The sequence below is a fragment of the Pogona vitticeps genome, chromosome 4 (genome assembly GCF_051106095.1).
Source record: "Pogona vitticeps strain Pit_001003342236 chromosome 4, PviZW2.1, whole genome shotgun sequence".
NCBI classification, from domain to species: Eukaryota; Metazoa; Chordata; class Lepidosauria; order Squamata; family Agamidae; genus Pogona; species Pogona vitticeps.
The window spans coordinates 20,919,433-20,939,954 of NC_135786.1; the positions used below are offsets into that span (position 1 = coordinate 20,919,433).

Sequence of the window (20,522 nt, forward strand, 5' to 3'; positions counted from 1 at the left end):
AAATCTGTCACTGCCTCTTTATCTTCCCCTTCTATTTCCCAGGAGGTGATGACACCAGTGGCCATGATATTAGGGTTTTTTTTTATGTTGAGCTTCAGACCATTTTTGGTGCTCTCCTCTTTCATGCTCATTACAAGGTTCTTTAATTCCTCCCCACTTTCTGCCATCAGAGTGGTATCATCTGCATATTGGAGGTTGTTGATATTTCTTCCGGCAATCTTAATTCCGGCTTGGGATTCATCCAGTCTGGCCTTTCGCATGATGTATATTGCATATAAGTTAAATAAGCAGGGTGACAATATACAGTCTCGTCATACTCCTTTCTCAATTTTGAACCAATCAGCTGTTCCATATCCATTTCTGACTGTTGCTTCTTGTTCCACATATAGATTTCTGAGGAGACAGATAAGGTGATCAGGCACTCCCATTTCTTTAAGGACTTGTCATAGTTTGCTGTGCTCCACACAGTCAAAGCCTTTCGCATAGTCAATGAAGCAGAAGTAGATGTTTTTCTGGAACTCTCTAGTTCTTCTGCCCCTTTGAAATCCAGCTTGTGCTTCTGGGAGTTCTCGGTCCACATACTGCTGAAGCCTACCTTGGAGGGATTTTGAGCATAAACTTGCTAGCGTGTGAAATGAGTGCAATTGTACGGTAGTTCGAGTATTCTTTGGCACTGCCCTTCTTTGGGATTAGGATGTAGACTGATCTTTTCCAATCCTCTGGCCACTGCAGAGTTTTCCATACTTGCTGGCAAATTGAGTGTAGCACCTTAACAATGTCATCTTTTAAGATTTTAAATAGTTCCACTGGAATGCCATCACCTCCACTGGCCTTGTTAGCCATGCTTTCTAAAAAGAATGGCTAACTCTGACAGTTACTATACTTCATTTCTGAAGAGATGAAATGTGCTGTCTTTAGCCTCCTCAGATATAGAAGAATCACCCTCATTTTACAGGAAAACTAAACTGACTGGAAGCCATATTATCATCTAAAATGAAAAAATCAATGATGGTTACCACAAAAAGAACTCCTAGAACTGATCGGTAAGCAAAACTGTGTGCAACTTTATAGCTTCTATTGAGTTTTCCTGGAAGACTTAACAGATTTTTGAGCCTATTAAGTAACTGTAGATGTTTTCTAGGACATGGAGAAATTGTTATATTCTGCTTAAAAGTAGATGGAAGATCCATGACTGTAGCATATGTGACAATTAAAAGCAAAGATTACATCAGATGTCGATAGTTATTACTATGCCTTTGGAGATAAGCGGCTGCCAAACTACATCATGTCTTGTTTGAAGGTTTGCGCATTGAAGAGGACAGCGTACAGGATTTGGACCAGGGAGACTTGGTTCCAAATCCCTACTCATCATCTCTCAGACAGAGCTGCTGCAAAGAGCTGGTGGAAGGATAAAATGAGAATGCAATATAGGCTGGTCTAAGGGAATGGAATGGAAAAATGGACTGATGGCTGTGAGCTTCGAGGGCTTAAAAGGGGAATTATAAAAATGCTCTGAGAACAAGGCTACAGGCCACCTCTAGACCCAGGGGCAAGAGGCTTCTGAATACCAGTTGCTGGGGTGCAACAGGAGGAGAAGGATCTGGCCTTCACTCATGAGCTTCCTCAAGGCAACAGTCTGGCATTTTGAGAAGAATACTGAATTTAAGAGGCAGAGCCAATAGTAGTATAAGGCAGAGTAAGCTCAGTAGTTTAGGTATATGGCGGTGAAGCCAGAGGTTGGGAGTTCAATTCCCTGCTGTGCCTCCTATGAATAGAATGGCAAAACCCTTCTGAGTACTCGCTTCTTAGAAAAACCTAGAAAGGGTCACCATATGCTGGAGTTGACTTATCGCAAAGAATTATTATTGTCCTGGAAGAATTTCTAAAATATCACTGATAGAAGTGCTCCTTTTTCAGCATTTTAAGATACACAGAAGTAGACACAGGGACGAATAAAAAAAACAAATTAGTAAAAATAAAATCACTGATTTGTTAAATATTCATCCCTTCGTATTTGTGAGTTCCACAAATGAATATGATGAATATTTGTTCATTTTATTCATTCCCCATAAGAGAGGGAAGGCTATAGCTTTCCCACTCTGCCGATGGGACCACCGAACAGCTGGCTATAGGCAGCGAGTCAGCCCCGCAGCCACCCATCCCCACAGCTGTCCCCCCTTCTCCTCCCTACCTTAGGTGCTGCCACCGGGTACCACTGCAACCCATCACCGCCCGTTACTGCCATTATTCATTGCTGTCCACTGCAGTGGCCTCTGCAAACATGGCCTGCCATAAGGGACAATGGCTGCCCTTTGCAAAGATGGCGCTGCAGCTTCTTTTAGGCCAAGGGAGCTGCAGCCGTCATCTTTGCAAAGGGCAGTCCAGAGTCCCTTAAGGCAGGCCATAGCAGCAGAGGCCATTCCAGTGAGCAATGGTGGATGGTAGCTGTGAAGGCTACCGTGGCACAGGCTGCCACACATAGCGGTGGCACAAACTGCGAGTCCAGATAACAGCAATGTAGGGAGATGACAGGGGTAGGGGGAAAGGGTCAGGGGGGTCAGGCTGTGGCGGGTGGGATGAGTGTCAGCTTTTTTCTTTTTAACCCCCAATGAACTGATGAATTGATTTGGGGTTCATGGGGAGAAAATTCATGGTTCATCAACTTTGATGGACCATGAACCAGGACGAATTGCCTGTGTAGAGATGGGGCGGTTTGTCCCCATCTCTACACAGAAGTATAGTTTCATTTCTACATAATTAACAACCAGAATCCAATCACATTTTTACATGGGAATAATGTCTGACAGTGAACTACTGCAAGTTAAGAAATCATCTCAGGCATTTGCTCCAGTGTGCTGAGTCTTCAATTTGCATGCAACAGCAAATGCCTACAATGACATATTATGGCAGTTCTTCATCAAGACATATGCTAATTGCATTATGCTGGCTGGCATAACCAACAGAATTCTGGTCAGTCCTGCATTGATCTCAGAAAACAGGCATGAAAAATACAATATAATACAGTGGCAACTTCATGTCCGCATGCAGTTGCATCCTGGATAAGCTTCACACATCCAGAGCAGATGATCTACTGTCTGTATTATCCTTCTCCAGCTCCTACAACGGAACTATCTTATTACAAAGTTGAAACACTGGTTCACAATCCCAGTTTCTAGAGCAAGCAACTAAATTATATTTAGTGCTAGCTCTTTTCCAATTTGCACAAAAAGGCAAAAAAAAAAAGTCTGACAGAAGAAAACAGAAATAGGAAGGGAAGAATAAGAAGAAACAGGAAAGAAAACTAAAATGCTCCAGAAAGATTCACCTACATCTGGAAGGTCAATTTATAGCAAACCTTGGGCCAATAGCACTACACCTGGAAATGGCCAGAAACAGGGTTTTTTCATTATAAAAAAAGTAAAATAGGAGGAGCCCAGATGTGCACTTCCAGTTTTTATGTTTTGAGGGTTTTTTGGAAGACATGAGAGGCCTTGGAGAGCTGCAGTCTGTAATGCAAAAGCTGCATTTCTTCTTATATGCCTCTAGAAATGCAAACAGACCTTTTTAACAACAATGTTTACATATTTTAAGGGGGACTGGAGGGGCCTTGGGGGTCTGGAAAAAGACGCCCTTGAGGAACAGACTGCATTTTACCAAACCCAGACTGATATGATGCCAAACGGTTACCTATAGGAAGTAGTGAACCTCTTTAAATAAATCAAGAGTCACAATACTTACAAGGGCTGACATCTCTGTACCTGTTACGATTTTTGTTTCTGGGAATTTTGGCCACTTTACATGGAAATTCGCTGGCTTCATGTCTTATATCCTAGAAAGAAAGAAATTAAGAGGTTTGTACATGATGGTGTTTACATGAAAGACTTACTGTTCATTGTATAATATTTTTTTTCAACCTTGAATTTCTTAGTTCAGAAAAATCATTTAGAGCTATTGGCTGGTTCAACCAAATGGGTTGATTCTGTTTGGAAAGGCTGCATATAAATTGTTAAGGCTACACAGCTCAGGTTTTCATACTGAATGTGACAAAGATTCTTGGAAGAATCAGGCTCATACAACAGGCTGGTAAGATGAGACAGATAAGACATTTTATGTGATACAGAGTATAATTCCACTGTTTTAACAAAATGTACCAGCAAAGGTTTCATTTAGCTGCAAAGGACTTGGTAGTGTAAGCAGAGCAGCTAAGCAGAGCTATCTACAGGAACACATTTGTTCTCTGATATCTTACATGCCCCCATTGCATAAATACGTATTAATAGCTAAAAATGGCAAATGCCTGGTTAAGATAAGAACCCAAGTTTTCTTGAGTCATGAGCAAGCTGTGCTTGCCGTAGAAGGAGAAAGGATTCTTTGTACCCAAGACATTCTGCATTATCAAAGCAGCAATACAGTTTCAAATATAAAGATAAAGCCAAGTCACTTCCCCTATAATTAATCATTCACCATAACTAATGATGCTGAGGATTTTTTTGGTCACCTTTAATACAAATTGAGCAAGTGTGAACATATGACAGGAGCTTAATACAGAAGGTACATGGCATTAGAAAGTACAGAAGGCTGTGCAGGTTGAGAAACAGAAAGCGAGAAGTTAACAGTACTTATCTGAGACATTATCAAAAACTAACTGGTGAAAAGGGAAACTTTGGAAATCCCAGAACAGGGATCCTGCATGTGTACAGAATGAACAGAAAAACTTTTAAAGGCTATCCCAGAAAATTAAACAATACGCTACGCCAAACACATCACTTTCCACTAGGTTTGGAGGGGTGCCATTTTTTATTTATTTCATTAGTTAAACAACTGTAAAACGGTTTACACAAACACTGCACAAATTCACTTTGTTTTCCAGAGTCGCTTTGGACATAAGAGACGTCTACCACCAGGTCACAGTCACGTTGATTTTCTTCTCCACATAGAACACCCACGTTGTTGCAGACTGTACACAGCTCTACGCTTACATAGGGCTTGCCTATCGCTTATACATTCAACCACATTGAGACTTCCAAATACTGTACATTTTAATAATAATAATAAAAAACCCCTTCTGTCTTAAGATCATGTCTCTGCACATTAGAAATAACATTGCATATGGTGATATGACTACTGCTGAAAAAAATATATTTCGACAGAAGGAGTCAACAAACATTTCTTTCCAAGGCAAGGTGCTCAAGCAGGTGACCAGTCAACTCCAGGTACTCTTGGATGAGCCAATTCCTATATCATTCCTGTTTCAGTCCTGGTTTTGACATGCGAGTTGCCTCAATCATCTTGTGACATAACCTGTGCCTGAACCAAGACGGCAGTCGTGGGAGCACAACCCTGCTGAGAGTGCTGCTTCTCAGTGGTTTTACCTGTACCTGGATGACCTGAAGCTGGTGTTACAGAGAAGGATTCACATCCTACATGCCTTCACTTCAGCCTATATCAGTGCTGTTCAGACACAGGTTGATACTTCTCCCCATTATAGCATCAACACAAGACAGAGTAAGCAGCATCAACCCAATGTTTATTTTGGTGGTCTTCCCTGCATCCACTAAATTTCACCATCCCTTTTCCTTAAGGAAAATGGAAGCCATACAGAAGTTCTAAGCAGCTTGTAAAAAAGATGTGTGCTCCACAAGTATCTTGTTCTAAAGCAGTGATGGTGAACTTATGGCACGTGTGCCACAGCTGGCATGCAGAGCCCTTTCTTCTGGCACGTGAGCCATAGGTCGCTACTCCTCCCCGCCTCCCCTGTGCAGCCAAACCTCATGAGGCAGCTGCAGTTGGGATTCCCCCTTCTGCTGCTACTTCCAGGTCCTACGGGTCCGTTGGCATGATTCCCCCTTAAACCACTACTTAAGGTTCCGGTATTCTGGGTCCATGTCTGTCGCCACCGCTCTTGCGGCGGCGGCACGCCACCCGCTATTCTCCCCCCTTTTGGGCATGCGAGCCCAAAAAGTTCACCACCACTGTTCTAAAGGATACTGGCAATCCACCCCTCCCCTCTGCATATTATATGGTAACAGTAGGGGTAAAGAAGAAGCAATCTGCCTTTAAAACAAGCCATGTTTACAAATTGACTTGTGGTTCCAAAATATGTTCCAGAGAATGAATCTCTTAGTACACAAGGTGCATGCCCAACATGCCTTGTTTTTAAGGCAGGTGCCTCTGCCTACTCTGCTGGTGCTACATTGCCAAAATTCGACAGCATGCTATGAGGAAGTACAATTCCTGGTAGATGCAGGGGGAAATCAGTGTGGCCCACCAAACACCACAAGTTGCCCATCTCTGCTCTAGAGGGAAAAAGTAACATTTTCAATATAAAGTTAAGTAGTAAAAAAGGCTTTGAAGGAGAATGTTAAGATGAAATCTCATGTGCTAAATGGTTAAGTATTTGGTACATGAGTAACAGGACATTAATAATTACTCACAAGAATAATTCAGGAAAGATACACAGCTTGTGAACTGGGAGGAAGAAGAGGCAGCTGTTCCTCACCACCCAAGAAATCTAAATTGAATAGCTTCCTGTTTTCTTCATGAGAAAAACCTCTGCTTACATGAAATGTGAAAAAAGGATAAAAAAGAGACTTAAGTGGCACATAGTTATTGCTGTTCTCCAACTAAAGCTTCCAGATTTGACACAGAATACTGCCAAATGACTGTGAACTACTTGTATAAATTAAAGTGATGGTTCCAAAATGAATTGCCAATTTGAGAAATTGTCCCTCACTCCTATAGCTATAATCCTGTAATCCAAGCCAGAGGTTGGAAGTAATTCATTAGAATTAGTCCATTAACATTAAATTTGCTACTTTCTGGTGCCAACTGTAGAAAAAGATTCAAAATCTAACCATACAAAAATATTTTTGGAAGTAAAGTTAACAGGGTTTTTATTAGTTAAAATATCAGTTTTGACATGTTCTCTGCAGATGACAGACACATTGTCCTCAAAGTGAAAGGTATCTAAAACTCCCTTTGAACTCCTGATTTATACTAGGTGGCCCCATCCTTGGTCCTATTGGAGTATTTGGACTATAACGTCCAGAAGCCTTAACTCATACAGCCACCTGTCTATGGTGTTTTGAAGTTATAGCTTTGGAAATAGAAGAGGGAAGGGAAGTTGCCCCACTTATTCTGGGTCCTGCTATTGTGTGAGCAGACGCTGACTGCTGGATTGATAGAAAAAGCAAAGTTTCTTACAGATATGTATAAAACAGACCAATCAGAAAACTGTTTGAATCATCCATGCAACAATCAATCCATAACAATTAATTAATCAGGCCATCAACAATAAAACAACCAACAGTAAATTAGCATGGTGAGGAAGTCACAATCCATATACCCAGTCTAACAACTACCCAGTAGCAGCAAAAACAGAGATGAATTAAGATGTCACCATGGTACCGAAGTGAAACCACTGTGAACTCCATAGACAAAGCTTCTAGCTAAAAGTGATCAGACTAAAGGTTGGAAAAGAAACAAAACCAACTATACACAACTCTAGCAGCTAAAATGGAAGCACTATATGATTTAGCAGAAGAACGAACCGCTCTTCTTCCACATAAGCCCCTAGCTGTCAATCCTGTCAATCAGATAAAACGTCCTGTCAAGTTCTTGAGAAATTTAAAAACAACAACAGCAACCTTACAGTGTGGAGTGGCCAGGCAGTAATTTTGATTCTTGCAGTTATTTTTATCAACCTATCCTGGTTACAGAATAGTGCTTGGTAATACGGTAGGGAAATAAATAAGCAAGAATAATCTTGCTGCTATGAGTACCTTTGCAATGGTGGCTTTCCTAGAAAGCCCCTTGCTGCTTCAGTACTATTGAAGTAATATGACACGTGCTTTAGTGAAGCACGTACGCAGCATGCCATGGACTCCAGTCAGAAGTCCAGAATCTTGACATACATACTGTAGGCTTGTGCAATCTAGGGAGAGTCATTAGATCAAGCGCCTTTGTACAGAAGCCTGACTCCTTTTTGCTTGTTACATCACAACGAAGCCAGATATGTGAATGTTCATCCCAGAACTTACCATCTGTGCCCACATTAGCACTGAAATGGCACACAGATGGGTAGCCGGCATCTGCCCCCCTGATGAGAATTAACCTCCCACTGGAAACTTGCCAAAGCTGTCTGAGCGTTGTCTGAAAACCTTGCAAATCTTCTTTTGGCTGGCTCTAGTAGCCTGGAAATAAGATGATATGAGAACTGAGTTTCAAGAAAATATGGTGCAATAGGCAACATATTTGTTTCATGTATGTTTACCATCTCCCAGCCTCTTTGATGGACAAGGCAACAAATGAGTAAATAACAAAATACACAAGCTTCCAACCTTCTGAACCCAGCAGACCAATTCTTAGATACTTTATTGGTTGATTGCTTAAAACCATAGGTCATCACAATATATCACTGACAGCATCAAACATATGTGGCACTATCATTTCACAATTACACTTAAAAAGAAAGATTTAGGATTTTGGATACTTGGCATGAATCTTCTTTGCTGCCGGGGCAAATTTTGCTACTTGATGGGTAGCAAATACATCCCTGTCCACAAGGATACAAGACACCTTACACAATTAGCCAGCACACAGGAACAAATTATTCCAAATTATTCCAGAACATGACAGAACAGCTAACTTTTGCAACCTTTACCTTTTCTGAATCAAATACCAACAAAGTCCTGTCAATTTGACTTGCAACTTTTTTTCTTCTCTGGCAGGTCTGCTATGTTGATTTTTTTTCTTTTAATTTTGTGTGGCAGATTGCTATAAGAAGCCCAGGTGGTCAAATCAGCTCCCCTACTGTGCAATCACCATAAAAGAAGCAAAGAACACAAAAGCTGGTTGGAAAGCAGAGGAACATGTTGTAATTAGCTAAAACCAAAGCTGTAAAATGAGTAATTTGTGCTCTAGGCAGAAGAAATTTACATCCTGAAACTGGAGCACAGAGCTAAAATTGGGGCTACTGCTCAATGGCAAGGAATATGCTTTGCACATATAATAGGCCCCAGATTCTATCCCAGGAATTTCTAGCTGAAAGGGCATGTAGCAACTGGGCTGGCTCAGACCCTGGAAGTCTGCTTGTAGCTATATATGCTAAAGGTTGTACAGTATTCAATATAAAACAGTTTCATAAGGATGCGGATAATGTGTGCCTTCAATCAGTAACAATACATCAATGTAAACTCCTTCCTTCAACAATGATGGGGTTGGGGCACCAGCTTGGGAAAACTGGGCAGGGGACAGACAGTGCACTAATTAAAGCCCAGCAAATCAACACCCATATGAGAGGAACACAGGCATTCCCAGTCTCAGTCTCTCTCTCTCTCTCTCTCTCACACACACACACACACACAATACTAGTAACCTGTTTCCCCTAAAATAAGACTTAACCTGAAAATAAGCCCTAGTATGATTCTGCAGGATACTCGTAATATAAGCCCTCCCCCCCAAAAAAAGCCCCAGTTAAGTGAAACCTGGCCCTCCACCACTGTGCAGCAACCAGAAGAAGATGACATGACTGTTTTTGAATAAACGCAGATTGTTGTACATGAAAAAAATAAAACACTCCCTGAAAATAAGCCCTAATGCGTTTTTGGAGCAAAAATTAATATAAGACCCTGTCTTATTTTCAGGGAAGCAGGGTAGTAAATTGTCCAACAAATTAGCTATGCTACATAAGGTAAAATTTTTTTTTCTAGAATGTTAATCCTGCCTAAACAATAGCACACTTTATTTGTTTGTTTATCTGATGCCTTTGTCCCAAAACTGGGACTCAAAGTGGTTGGCAAAGGTAATTCAATGAGAGGGACCCCCTACAGAGTCTAATGGGTAGCGAGACTACCCTTCCCATGGAACACACTGGGATAACTCCCAAAAAGCAAGGGGTCTCTGGGTGCATTATGTTCTACTTTCCAGCCAAAGTACATAGAATGAAGCAAACAATGGCAGTAGACAGATGTCTCTTTTGCCTTCTAGTTTCTCCACTCCTAGTCAAAAAAATTCTGCCTGGGGTATCTAGGCAACATTTGGGACCAGAGGTCATAGGAATCAGAATGTTCCATCCCTACTAAAAGTACATTTGAAAATGAAATCTGTATTTGCAACATCAAGCAAGAATCCACAAATAAGATTTTTTTTAAAAAAAAAACCTATGATGATGCTAAAATGAAATCAAGAGCCATCAAACTGAGAAAACAACACCGAACTGAAGAAGAAAAACAGCCACCCACAAATAAAGTATTTCTGCCATACATCAAAGGGGTCATGACTGCATGGGGAAACTGTTGAAAAAACACAACCTACAAACAATATTGAGGTCCACCACAAAAATACAACAAATGTTACAGACAGCAAAGAACAAAAGGGATCCCATCACCACTGCAGGGGTATACCAGATACCTTGAAGTTGTGGCCACAAAACATAGCACCCAGACCAGAATCAAAGAGCATGAAAGACACTGCAGACTAAAACAGCTAGAAAAGTTGGCAGTAGCTAAACACACCTTGAAACAAGCTGGACATGAAATCCTATTTCAAGACACAGAAGTACTGGACAACACCAGCAATCATTATGTTAGACTACGCAGGGAAACCACCGAAATTCACAAACACCAGCACAACTTCAACAAAAAAGAAAAAAGTATAAAAATTAACAAAGTCTGGCTCCCAGCACTGAAAAATACAGCCTGCAAAAAAGGTCAGTGAACTCTACTCAGCCACAAGGACTGGTGATCACTGCACACAAAACACTAGCCAATGACACCCATCAATCACAGTGACAGATCATCCCCCCTTATCACAACAAAACACCGATAACAAAAAACACGCTGATCACATGAAACACCCAATCTCCTGAAAAGAACAAAAGCCCTGATCCCACAGCTACAAATACTCAATAATCCCACACACTACACTAGAACACAGACAGAATTCTAGCTCCTGTCCTCTGAAGATGCTGGCCACGGAGATTGGTGATGCTGGCCATGGAAACTGGTGAAACGTTAGGAAGAAAAAGCTCCAGAATATGGCAAAACAGCCCGAAAAACCCACAACAACCATCAGATGCTGGCTGTGAAAGCCTTCAAGAACCCTCTAAAGCCAGAACTCAGCTTGACCTTAGTTACTGCTGAATTCTGAGAACAGAATATGTTTGATTTCAAGAATCATCCTCAGGAAAAACAGCCTCAGGCAAGTCTACACCAGACTGAGGCTAGATGAAAAAATGTAGCAGAATCAGTGCCACACACTCTTCTTTTGTAGCCATATAGTAATTTTAAAGTGTTTTGTGTTCAGGAATATGTTCCCTTTCTATGGAGACACACTGCAGAGTTAGCAGTGTTCATCCACTACAATAGACATAAGACAAAGTGTTTTTACAGCACCTCAGAGTGTTAAATTTACTGTGGCATATATTTTTGTGGGTTAAAGTCTACTAAAATGATCATTAGAAGCCTTCATAAATCTGAAGAAGTGTACTCTTGGCCAAAGATGCTGAGGCAACAATGGCCCAAATCCTATGGCGATGTTATGCTGGTATAAAAGGAATGGTGTAACTCACAGCAGCTATTGGCATTAATCAATACATCCTTGCTTAGATTCCACATTGCACACCAGCTGGGTGGCTTGGTGCATAATCATAAACCCAAGTAGGGATGTTTCAATGAGCAACAAATTGCTGCTGTGAGCTATGCCATTTCCCTTACAGCAGGGTAACTATGCAATAAGACTATGGCCAATATATTTTGCTTTAGAAGGCAAGTATTATGGATTTCCTCTTGTATTTCTTGTAGGAATACACCTTCTACATGATGTTTTTTTCTTGTCAATATACATTTCTCTTGCTTTTCAGAAAGACTAAATGAATATTGACAAGATATTGTAATATCAACAAGCTCCAAATGGCACACAATTCTCTGATGAGTCAGACAGCATCAACATTTAAAATTCCATTTAAAATTTTACAGAATTGTTTTCTATGAAAGAACAAGGCTTTTGGCACTAACAGGAAAAGGCAGAAATCCTGTACAGTGGTGCCTCGCTAGACGATTGCCTCGCAAAACGGTTAATTCGCAAGACAATGGGTTTTTGCGATCGCTATAGTGCTTCGCAAAACGGTTTTCACTATGGGCGGTTTTCACTAGAAGATGTTTTGGTCTGTGCGTTGCAAGACGGGTTTTTTTGGGGATGGTTTTTCGCAAGTCAGCGATTTTGACAGCTGGGTCTGCGCTTTGCAAAATGGTTTTCCTATGGGCGATTTTCGGAAGACAACAATTTCCCCCCATTGGAACACATTAAATAGATTACAATGCATTACAATACAATAAGCAGGGATACCACCATGACTTTCAAGCTGGAAGATAGCCTTAAATATTTACGCATAGCTGTTATAAACCACAATTTCACAAGGCAAATCCTTAAACAAGGGCTGGGCATTCAGTTGTAACATTTAGCCACAGTTAAGAAAAGGAAGGCATGATTAAATGGCCAGACTTCTATTGGTTAGTTACACGGAGTTAAGCGCAACAGCATAAATGCTTCAGTTCTTTGTGGCACACTGTCAACAAAGAATACAAGAAGTGACTTGTTAACAAGCAGCACTTTGCTGCTGTAATTTACACCACCTCAGTTTTCTGGTCAATGTTATATCTGTTAAATCCTAATTAGAAAGAAATGTTGATTTTTTTCCCTAGACAGCATCCTTTCCCTCAGCATGACTTTGATGCTTGTCACTGTGTGTTGAGGCAGCTGTAAACTTTAACACCCAGTGTGCCATAATGGGGATTCAAACTCTCCTCCTTCTGCTATTTAAGTAACCCACAGCAATCTGGCTTTGTTATACTGGAAAGTTTAAAAAACTACAGTGCACAACAGGTAGATTCATAATACACAGGTACCCCTTCATGGCCCTTCCCTGATGTACCACTGCACATTCCCTTTTAACAACAAAAAGGGGCACCTACAGCCAATTTCTAAGAGCAAATTTGGTCAATGGTGTGTTGCTCTTTAATAGGTTTGGAAAAGGTGAAACTTGGTGTCCTAAAGTTGCCCATTCTTGTGGTAAGATAAAAAGAAAATGCATCTTTGTCTAAAACATCCAGAACCTCTTAGACACTATCACCACTATAGTTTTTCAAGCTCTGTATTCCAAAAACAGCATGATTTGATTCAAATGAAATTGATGTAAGTTTTTTTTAAAAAATGGTTTTCTTTGATGGTTAAAAATAAATAATTGATTTTTAAATTTAAATCAAATTTTTAAAAAAATCATTGATTTTTACCTACTCTATTCTAAAGAGATACTTTTGAAGTAATGTCCCTGAATTCTCAAGGCACAGCACTGAATCACAATCAAAATAATTCAACTGAACCTGATCCAAGATGCCTTCAGATTATGTCTTGTGCTTGGAAAACCATGAAGCATTCAAAGCATTGTTTAACTTTTCTTTCAGAGATGTTAATATATGAAGAACATCAAATGTTCATAGGAACTAAGGCAGCTGAACTACCTCTCCACTAATTGGAGGATCCTGTTGACATCGCATTCCATGCAAGTGGAGAAGACAACAGTCTCTTTTTTCCAGAAAACAAACTCTTTCATCACTCAAATCAAGCTTTTTAAAATGAAGAGCTATCTTTGCCAAGAAAACCCCATGAACAGAAACAAACGGCTAAAAGATATGACACTGGAAGATGAGCCCCTCAGGTCGGAAGGCATCTAACATACTACTGAGGAAGAGCAGAGGACAAGTACATGTCGCTCCAAAGCTAATGAAGTAGTTGGGCCAAAGCTGAAAGGAAGCTGAGCTGTGGACATGTCCGGAAGTGAAAGAAAAGTCTGATGCTGCAAAGAAAAATACTGCATAGGAACCTGGAATGTAATATCTATGAACCTTGGTAACCTGTATGGGATCAAACAGGAGATGGTAAGAATAAACATTGACATCCTGGGTGTCAGTGAACTAAAATGGAAAGGAATGGGCGAATTCAATTTAGACGATTAGCTTATCTACAATTGTGGGCAAGAATCCCGTAGGAGAAAGGGAGTAGCCCTCATAGTCAACAAAAGAGCGGGGAAAGCTGTACTGGGATACAATCTCAAAAATGATACAATAATTACAATAAGAATCCAAGGCAGACGTTTCAACATTACAGTAATTGAGGTTTATGCACCAACCACCTATGCTGAAGAGGCTGAAACTGACCAATTCTATGAAGACTTACAACACCTTCTAGAACTGACACCAAAGAAAGATGTTCTTCTCATTATAGGGGACTGGAATGCTAAAGTAGTGAGTCAAGAGATAAAAGGAACAGAAGATAAGTTTGGCCTTAGAGTTCAAAACGAAGGAGGGCAAAGGCTAATAGAGTTTTGTCAAGAGAACAAGTTGGTCATCAGAAACACTTTTTTCCAACAATACAAGAGGCAATACCAGATGGGCAATACCGAAATAAGATTGATTATGTTCTCTGCAGCCAAAGATGGAGAAGCTGAGGACAGTCAGCAAAAACAAGACCTGGAGCTGATTGTGGCTCTGATCATCAGCTTCTTATAGCAAAATTCAAGCTTAAACTGAAGAAAGTACAAAAAAAAATCACTGGACTAGTCAGGTATAATCTAAACCAGATCCCTTATGAATACACTGTGGAAGTGAAGAACAAATCTAAGGAACTAGATTTGGTGGACAGAGTGCTGGAAGAACTATGGATGAAGGCTCATAACATTGTGCAGGAGGCAGCAAAAATAAAATAAAATAAAATAAAATATACTACTACTACTACTACTACTACTACTACTACTACTACTACTACTACTACTACTACTACTACTACTACTACTACTAATAATAATAATAATAATAATAATAATAATAATAATCCGAAAGAAAAGGAAATCCAAGAAAGCAAATTGACTATCCAACAAGGCCTTACAAATAGTAGAGAAGAGAAGGGAAACAAAATGCAACGGAGATATGGAAAGTTACAGAAAATTGAATGCAGACTTCCAAAGAATAGCAAGGAGAGACAGGAGGTCCTTCTTAAATTAACAATGCAAAGATATAGACAAAAATAATAGAAAGGGAAAAACCAGAGATCTGTTCAAGAAGACTGGAGATATTAAAGGAACATTTTGTGCAAAGATGTACATGATAAAGGACAAAAATGGTAGGGACCTCACAGAAGCAGAAGACATCAAGAAGAGGTGGCAAGAATACACAGAGGAATTATACCAGAAAGATTTGGACGTCCCGGACAACCCAGAGAGTGTGGCTGCTGACCTTGAGCCAGTCATCCTGGAGAGTGAAGTCAAGTGGGCCTTAGAAAGCATGGCTAACAACAAGGCTATTTAAAACATGGCTAACAACAACTATTTAAAATCTTAAAATATGATGATGTTAAGGTGCTACACTCAATATGCCAGCAAGTTTGGAAAACTCAGCAGTGGCCAGAAAATCCTCTGGCCGCTGCTGAGTTTTCCAAACTTGCTGGCATATTGAGTGAAAAAAATCAGTCTACATCCCAGTCCCAAAGAAGGGCAGTGCCAAAGAATGCTCCAACTACTGTACAATTGCATTCATTTCACACGCTAGTAAGGTTATGCTCAAAATCCTACAAGGTAGGCTTCAGCTACTAACATGAATTTGACCCAACTCCGGGAGGCAGTGGAAGACAGGAGGGCCTGGCATGCTCTGTTCCATGGGGTCACGAAGAGTTGGACATGACTTAACAACTAAACAACAACAAATTTTAAATAATGATTTCTAAGACTTGTCTTATTTGGCAAACATGGAAAGGAAGAACATAGTCAATCTTCAAAACTTTCTGACACATTATGGACTAAAGTTCTGAGTTCAAATTTTCCTGGGTATCTTTGGCACAATCCTTATAAGCTGTCTTAAAGGAAGGGGTGCTTCGTTTGTTTTTTGCACAATCTTCTGGGGGGGGGGGAAGCAACCATGTTCAACATTCTAAAAAAATCTCTTTTATATCATCTACAATCCCTAATAAGCCAGCCTCATTAGTCATTCAAGAGTAGGGTGCTTACTGGACTCCCTTATAGAGGAATAACCCATTGATAACTTGGTCAGTGCCCAGAAAGGTAAGTGATTAAGGAAATGGAAAGATTAAAACAATAAAAAGGCAGAACAAAATATTTTCATTAAAGATCTAGGGCAAGAGTCTCAGAATTTTACAGCAGTTCGAAAGAATTAGGCAGATACTGGCTCTCTCCCTCAACTTGGAAATACAGGTACCAAGTGACTACAGCAAAGGGAGCTTCTTATCTATGCAATTACCTTCAGATGATATGAAGCGTAGGAGGAAAAGTATTGTGATTTGTCTGAAATTTTCATTCCTTTAGAGTGTACGTGGAATTATTTTATTCAGGGATCTTCTTTTGCAGAGATGCCAGCACCTGGGATATTTTATTTCATAAAGTATAATTAGCAAGTTCCTCATTTCCCATCATGTTCCCAATTAAATGTTCCCTATTATAGAAACAACTTGCTGAGTAATTTGTTCCTGCTCATACAGAAAGGCTCTGAAACTTCACTGCAGTCCCTGCTTAATCTCTTTCATTGACAGCAATGGACATAATTGAATTACCCTGCCCGGTTTTCATCTTAAAATACAGTTTGTGGAAAACGGGAGACGTAGCTTTTTGTTCAGTTTTGTAAAATACCGTTCACAAGGCTTTCCAATAATGGCTTCCCAAATTTTCTCAGGAGAATTAAGTCCATTGCAGCAAATCACGAGGACTCTTCTGGCACTTTAAAGACTAACAAGCTTTCATGGACTGCATTCCACGTCATCAAAACCAAATAATCCTTATGGTACTTCAAGACTTTTTGTTCTCTTCACCTTTTGAATGACAGAGAGGACTCCATTAGTGGATCATGACCACCCCTATGGAAAAGGTGAGCGATAAGTCTTGAAATTAAGCAGCCTGGGGGCAGGGTCAACGCATGGAAACTAAACATATCAACTCACAGCATGCAACTTACATGGTGCCAGTTAGCACATGGACCTTAGACAAAAATGTGAGTCCAGTGTCTGGCATTGGGGCCAGTTCTGAAACAGTGTGTGGCATCAGCATTCTGCATGGGTAGCAACCTGTCTCCTGTGGCAAACTGCCAAGGTGCATGGCAGAAGGAAATGTGCAACACATAATTGGGCACGGATAGGGCAACTTCTGCTGGCTGAGAATCACTGTGGTGGCCCTATCAACGTATTATTGGTTTTATAAGAAATTCAGAATTACATATTGATGGCAATAAGATGTTGCTGTATTTTGGCTTGACAGTGTCACATTTTTTAAAAAAACATACATAACCTCTCTAGATGCATTAGCCACTTTTTTTGCTTTTATTACAGAAAAGATCTTGTATAGTTTCAAGAGCCTGAGACAGCAGCTATTTTATGCTCATGGATAATGCTTAAATGACAGACATCAAGGCAGGACTGGTTCTGGACAAAAAAAACACTTCCTGTGCAACAGCATTTTCTTTCAAAGTTGCATATTATCAGCTGTTCAAATCTCAGTGAGCAATTATCAGAACTAATGGAAACTGGCTCTAAATTTGGGGACACTTCCATTTGTATCATTAACCAGTTTTGCCATTGCACCTCAGCTTGTTCATTATAAATGTGAAGAACAGAAGCTACATACACACACTAGCTCAAAGTGTGCAAGAAAATGCTTTACTTTTCGTTGTCCATCTTGCTACATATACTACTCTTCAAAAAAAAATCCTGTTCTATCCTAAAATGAAGCACTAAACAGCACAAAAGAAAGTTTTCTGTTCTAAAGCCCATGCCTTCAGAAATATAAATCATAATCACAGATTTAAAAAAGAAACTGTAAACATTTGAGCCCGAAGCACACTGTTAGTGAGACATAGACAGCAAGAGATGGAGCAATTACATCAAGTAGAATTGCCAGGAATACAGTTTCAGTCCATGAATCTGATCTGCATGTGGCAGATATGCTCTACATGCATCCAAAAGCTTCCAATACAGACAACAGGCTTGCAACAGCAATTAGAAGCCAAGAAAAGATTTCCTTAGATGAATGTTTTCAACTACCAAATTCAACAGTACAGGAAGAATACTGAAAAACAACACCTACACTCTTTTAACAAGTGGCAGATATAGCTCCTTAAAATCTCATGGAGATATGCAAGGAATTAAAATTCAAAAATACCACCAGGCGTTTGTATCTGTGAATTCCACAATGCTTATTTAGGCATCTGTGGTGAAATGTGCTTAGTTTAAGTATGCAATCTTAAACAAAAACAAAGAGACTGTATTTCCCTGTTTCAATGCTCAGCAAAAAAAAATTACATTTGTCAAAAATGCAGCAGACAGCAAACTTATTTGTGGTATGTCTGTCCTTTCACCTTTCTCCTAGAAAGCAGGCTTAGCTTTAAATTGCCAAGAAACAACAGTATTTTTAAAATCTCATAATAGGAAAACTCTCAGACAGCTTATTTCAATTAAGAACAATGTATATGAATAACTGCACGATATGCAGCTCAGAGCAGTTCTAGCACTAATGAGCAGTTTATCAATCAATCAATCAATCAATCAATCAATCAATCAATCAATCAATCAATCAATCAATCAATCTCATTATGGGAAGGGGAGTTCTAGGAAATTATTAGTATCTTTAGTGTCTGGATACATTGTATTTAGCAGTAAAATACCAAACACTTTGATTATGGATTGGCATCATTTAAATGCAACCCAGAAGAAAACTGAATCAGAAGAGAGCCAAGACCAACGTACAATGTACATACCAATACCAGATGGAGACTAAAGCATGGCAGATGGAGAAGAGTGAAAGAGTTTTCTCCATGGTGATACTCCACTTTGCAAGACTCAGGCAGCCACCTCTCTTACTGTCTTCTGCTAAACATTACCAAAGTTTGTACAGAAAAATTCTAGAAAATATTTGTTATCAGATAGACAATAATTTTCCATCCATTGTTTTCATTATCTGCTGAATCTGCTCTGGTTTGTTATATTGTTATTTCTCATTCAATCATTCTTTTGTTTTATTTATGCCCCACTTTCTCCCTATAAGGGGATTCAAGATGCCATACTTTTTTTTGCAAGACAACTACAGTAGATTACAATACTAAAAAAACAATTGAGCACATAATTTAGAACAACTGAATAAAGCTACTATGAGCACTGCTGTCCCTGGTCGGATTGAAGGTGCCTTCCTGTTCCATCTCTTAATCCAGTAGCTCCCAATCTTAGGTCCCTAAATATTATTGGACTAAAAATTCCAGAAGCTTTTACCTGTAGCTACGCTGGCCAGGATTTCTAGGAACTAAAGTCCAAGAACATCTGGGGACCCAAGGCTGGGAATAGAGATGGGCACAAATCTGGACTGTCAGATAATGCTGGATCATCATACTGGCCCAACAGGTGCTGTGTGGTCCTATTCCCCCTGCCCGGGTTCCCCCACTCAACAGCAAACACACACTCTGCTCCTTCTCCTATTTGGTCATTTCACCAGTCACACCAGGAGCACAGACTCCCCTTCTCTGCCACCTCCAGCAACTGCCCACTCAGATGAGGAGGCGGGGTTGGGACTGCTGCAGTGCTGCCTTTGAGTGGGAAGCTGCTGGAGAGGGATAGAGAATGGAAGTCCATGCTCCTGCCACAACTGGTGAAACAACCGAAGAGGAGGGGGAGTGGAGTGTGCACTGGCTGGTGAGTGGGGGAATCTGGCTGGGGTGTGGGGGACGGGACCATGCAGCACCTGTGGTACCAATACAACAACCCACCACAATCTGGATTTATGTCCCTCTCTAGTTGGGAACCATTGTCTTAATCCACTGATACCAACATGGCAGATTGAAACAAAGTGGGGCTTATTGTAAAAGGAGGGGTTGGGTCACAACTAAATAGTCTTCATTAGTGCCCAGGCTAGTTTGCCCCACTGCTGGGATGCCATCAACAGGGTTCTCAGAGTTCAAGTCCTTCTATCCTCCCCCCCCCCCAGTTAACTTCACTGGGAGGGGCTCCTGCCCTTAGATCATTAATGGTGTTCCCACTGAGCCAAGAAAAAGGCTTGCAACCGGGATGAAATTTGCCTGCACTAAAGGCAATGGGTAACGATTTCTTAGTTCTCCTACTTCTTGTCCTGCCTGTTTCTGTGCTTGATGCACCTTTTGCTGCTGCCTCTGTCAGCGTCTCTGCTGTCTAGCCATTGACTCCCTTTCCTCACCCTCGTATCTTACCTTCCTCACCCTGACATCTTCTCTATTTATTTTTGCTCTACTCAGTAAGAGGGGCAAGGAGATGGGTGATAGTTGACAGAGACAGCAGCAAAAGGTGCTATTCTATACCTGGGTTCAGCCCGGCTATCTGTTTAATATCACAGCTGAGTACAGCCTATTTTGTACAAATCAATAACAGGTTTCCTCTGTTCATTCTTTCCAGCCATATGCCTGTTTCTTCTTACATACCACACACCGATGCATGTGCCGTGGAAGTAAAAC

General features: G+C 40.5%; 1 protein-coding gene across 2 annotated transcripts in view; it reads right to left on the minus strand.

The window, feature by feature from the left end:
* The window catches only part of PTPN1 (protein tyrosine phosphatase non-receptor type 1), a 78,814-nt gene that overhangs the window by 25,604 nt on the left and 32,688 nt on the right, over nt 1–20,522 (minus strand). For both annotated transcript variants that reach the window (XM_072996855.2, XM_020779500.3), the window contains exon 2: nt 3,739–3,829. In XM_072996855.2, coding sequence (XP_072852956.2) covers nt 3,739–3,829 — 91 coding nt within the window. The remainder of the gene's footprint in view (nt 1–3,738; nt 3,830–20,522) is intronic.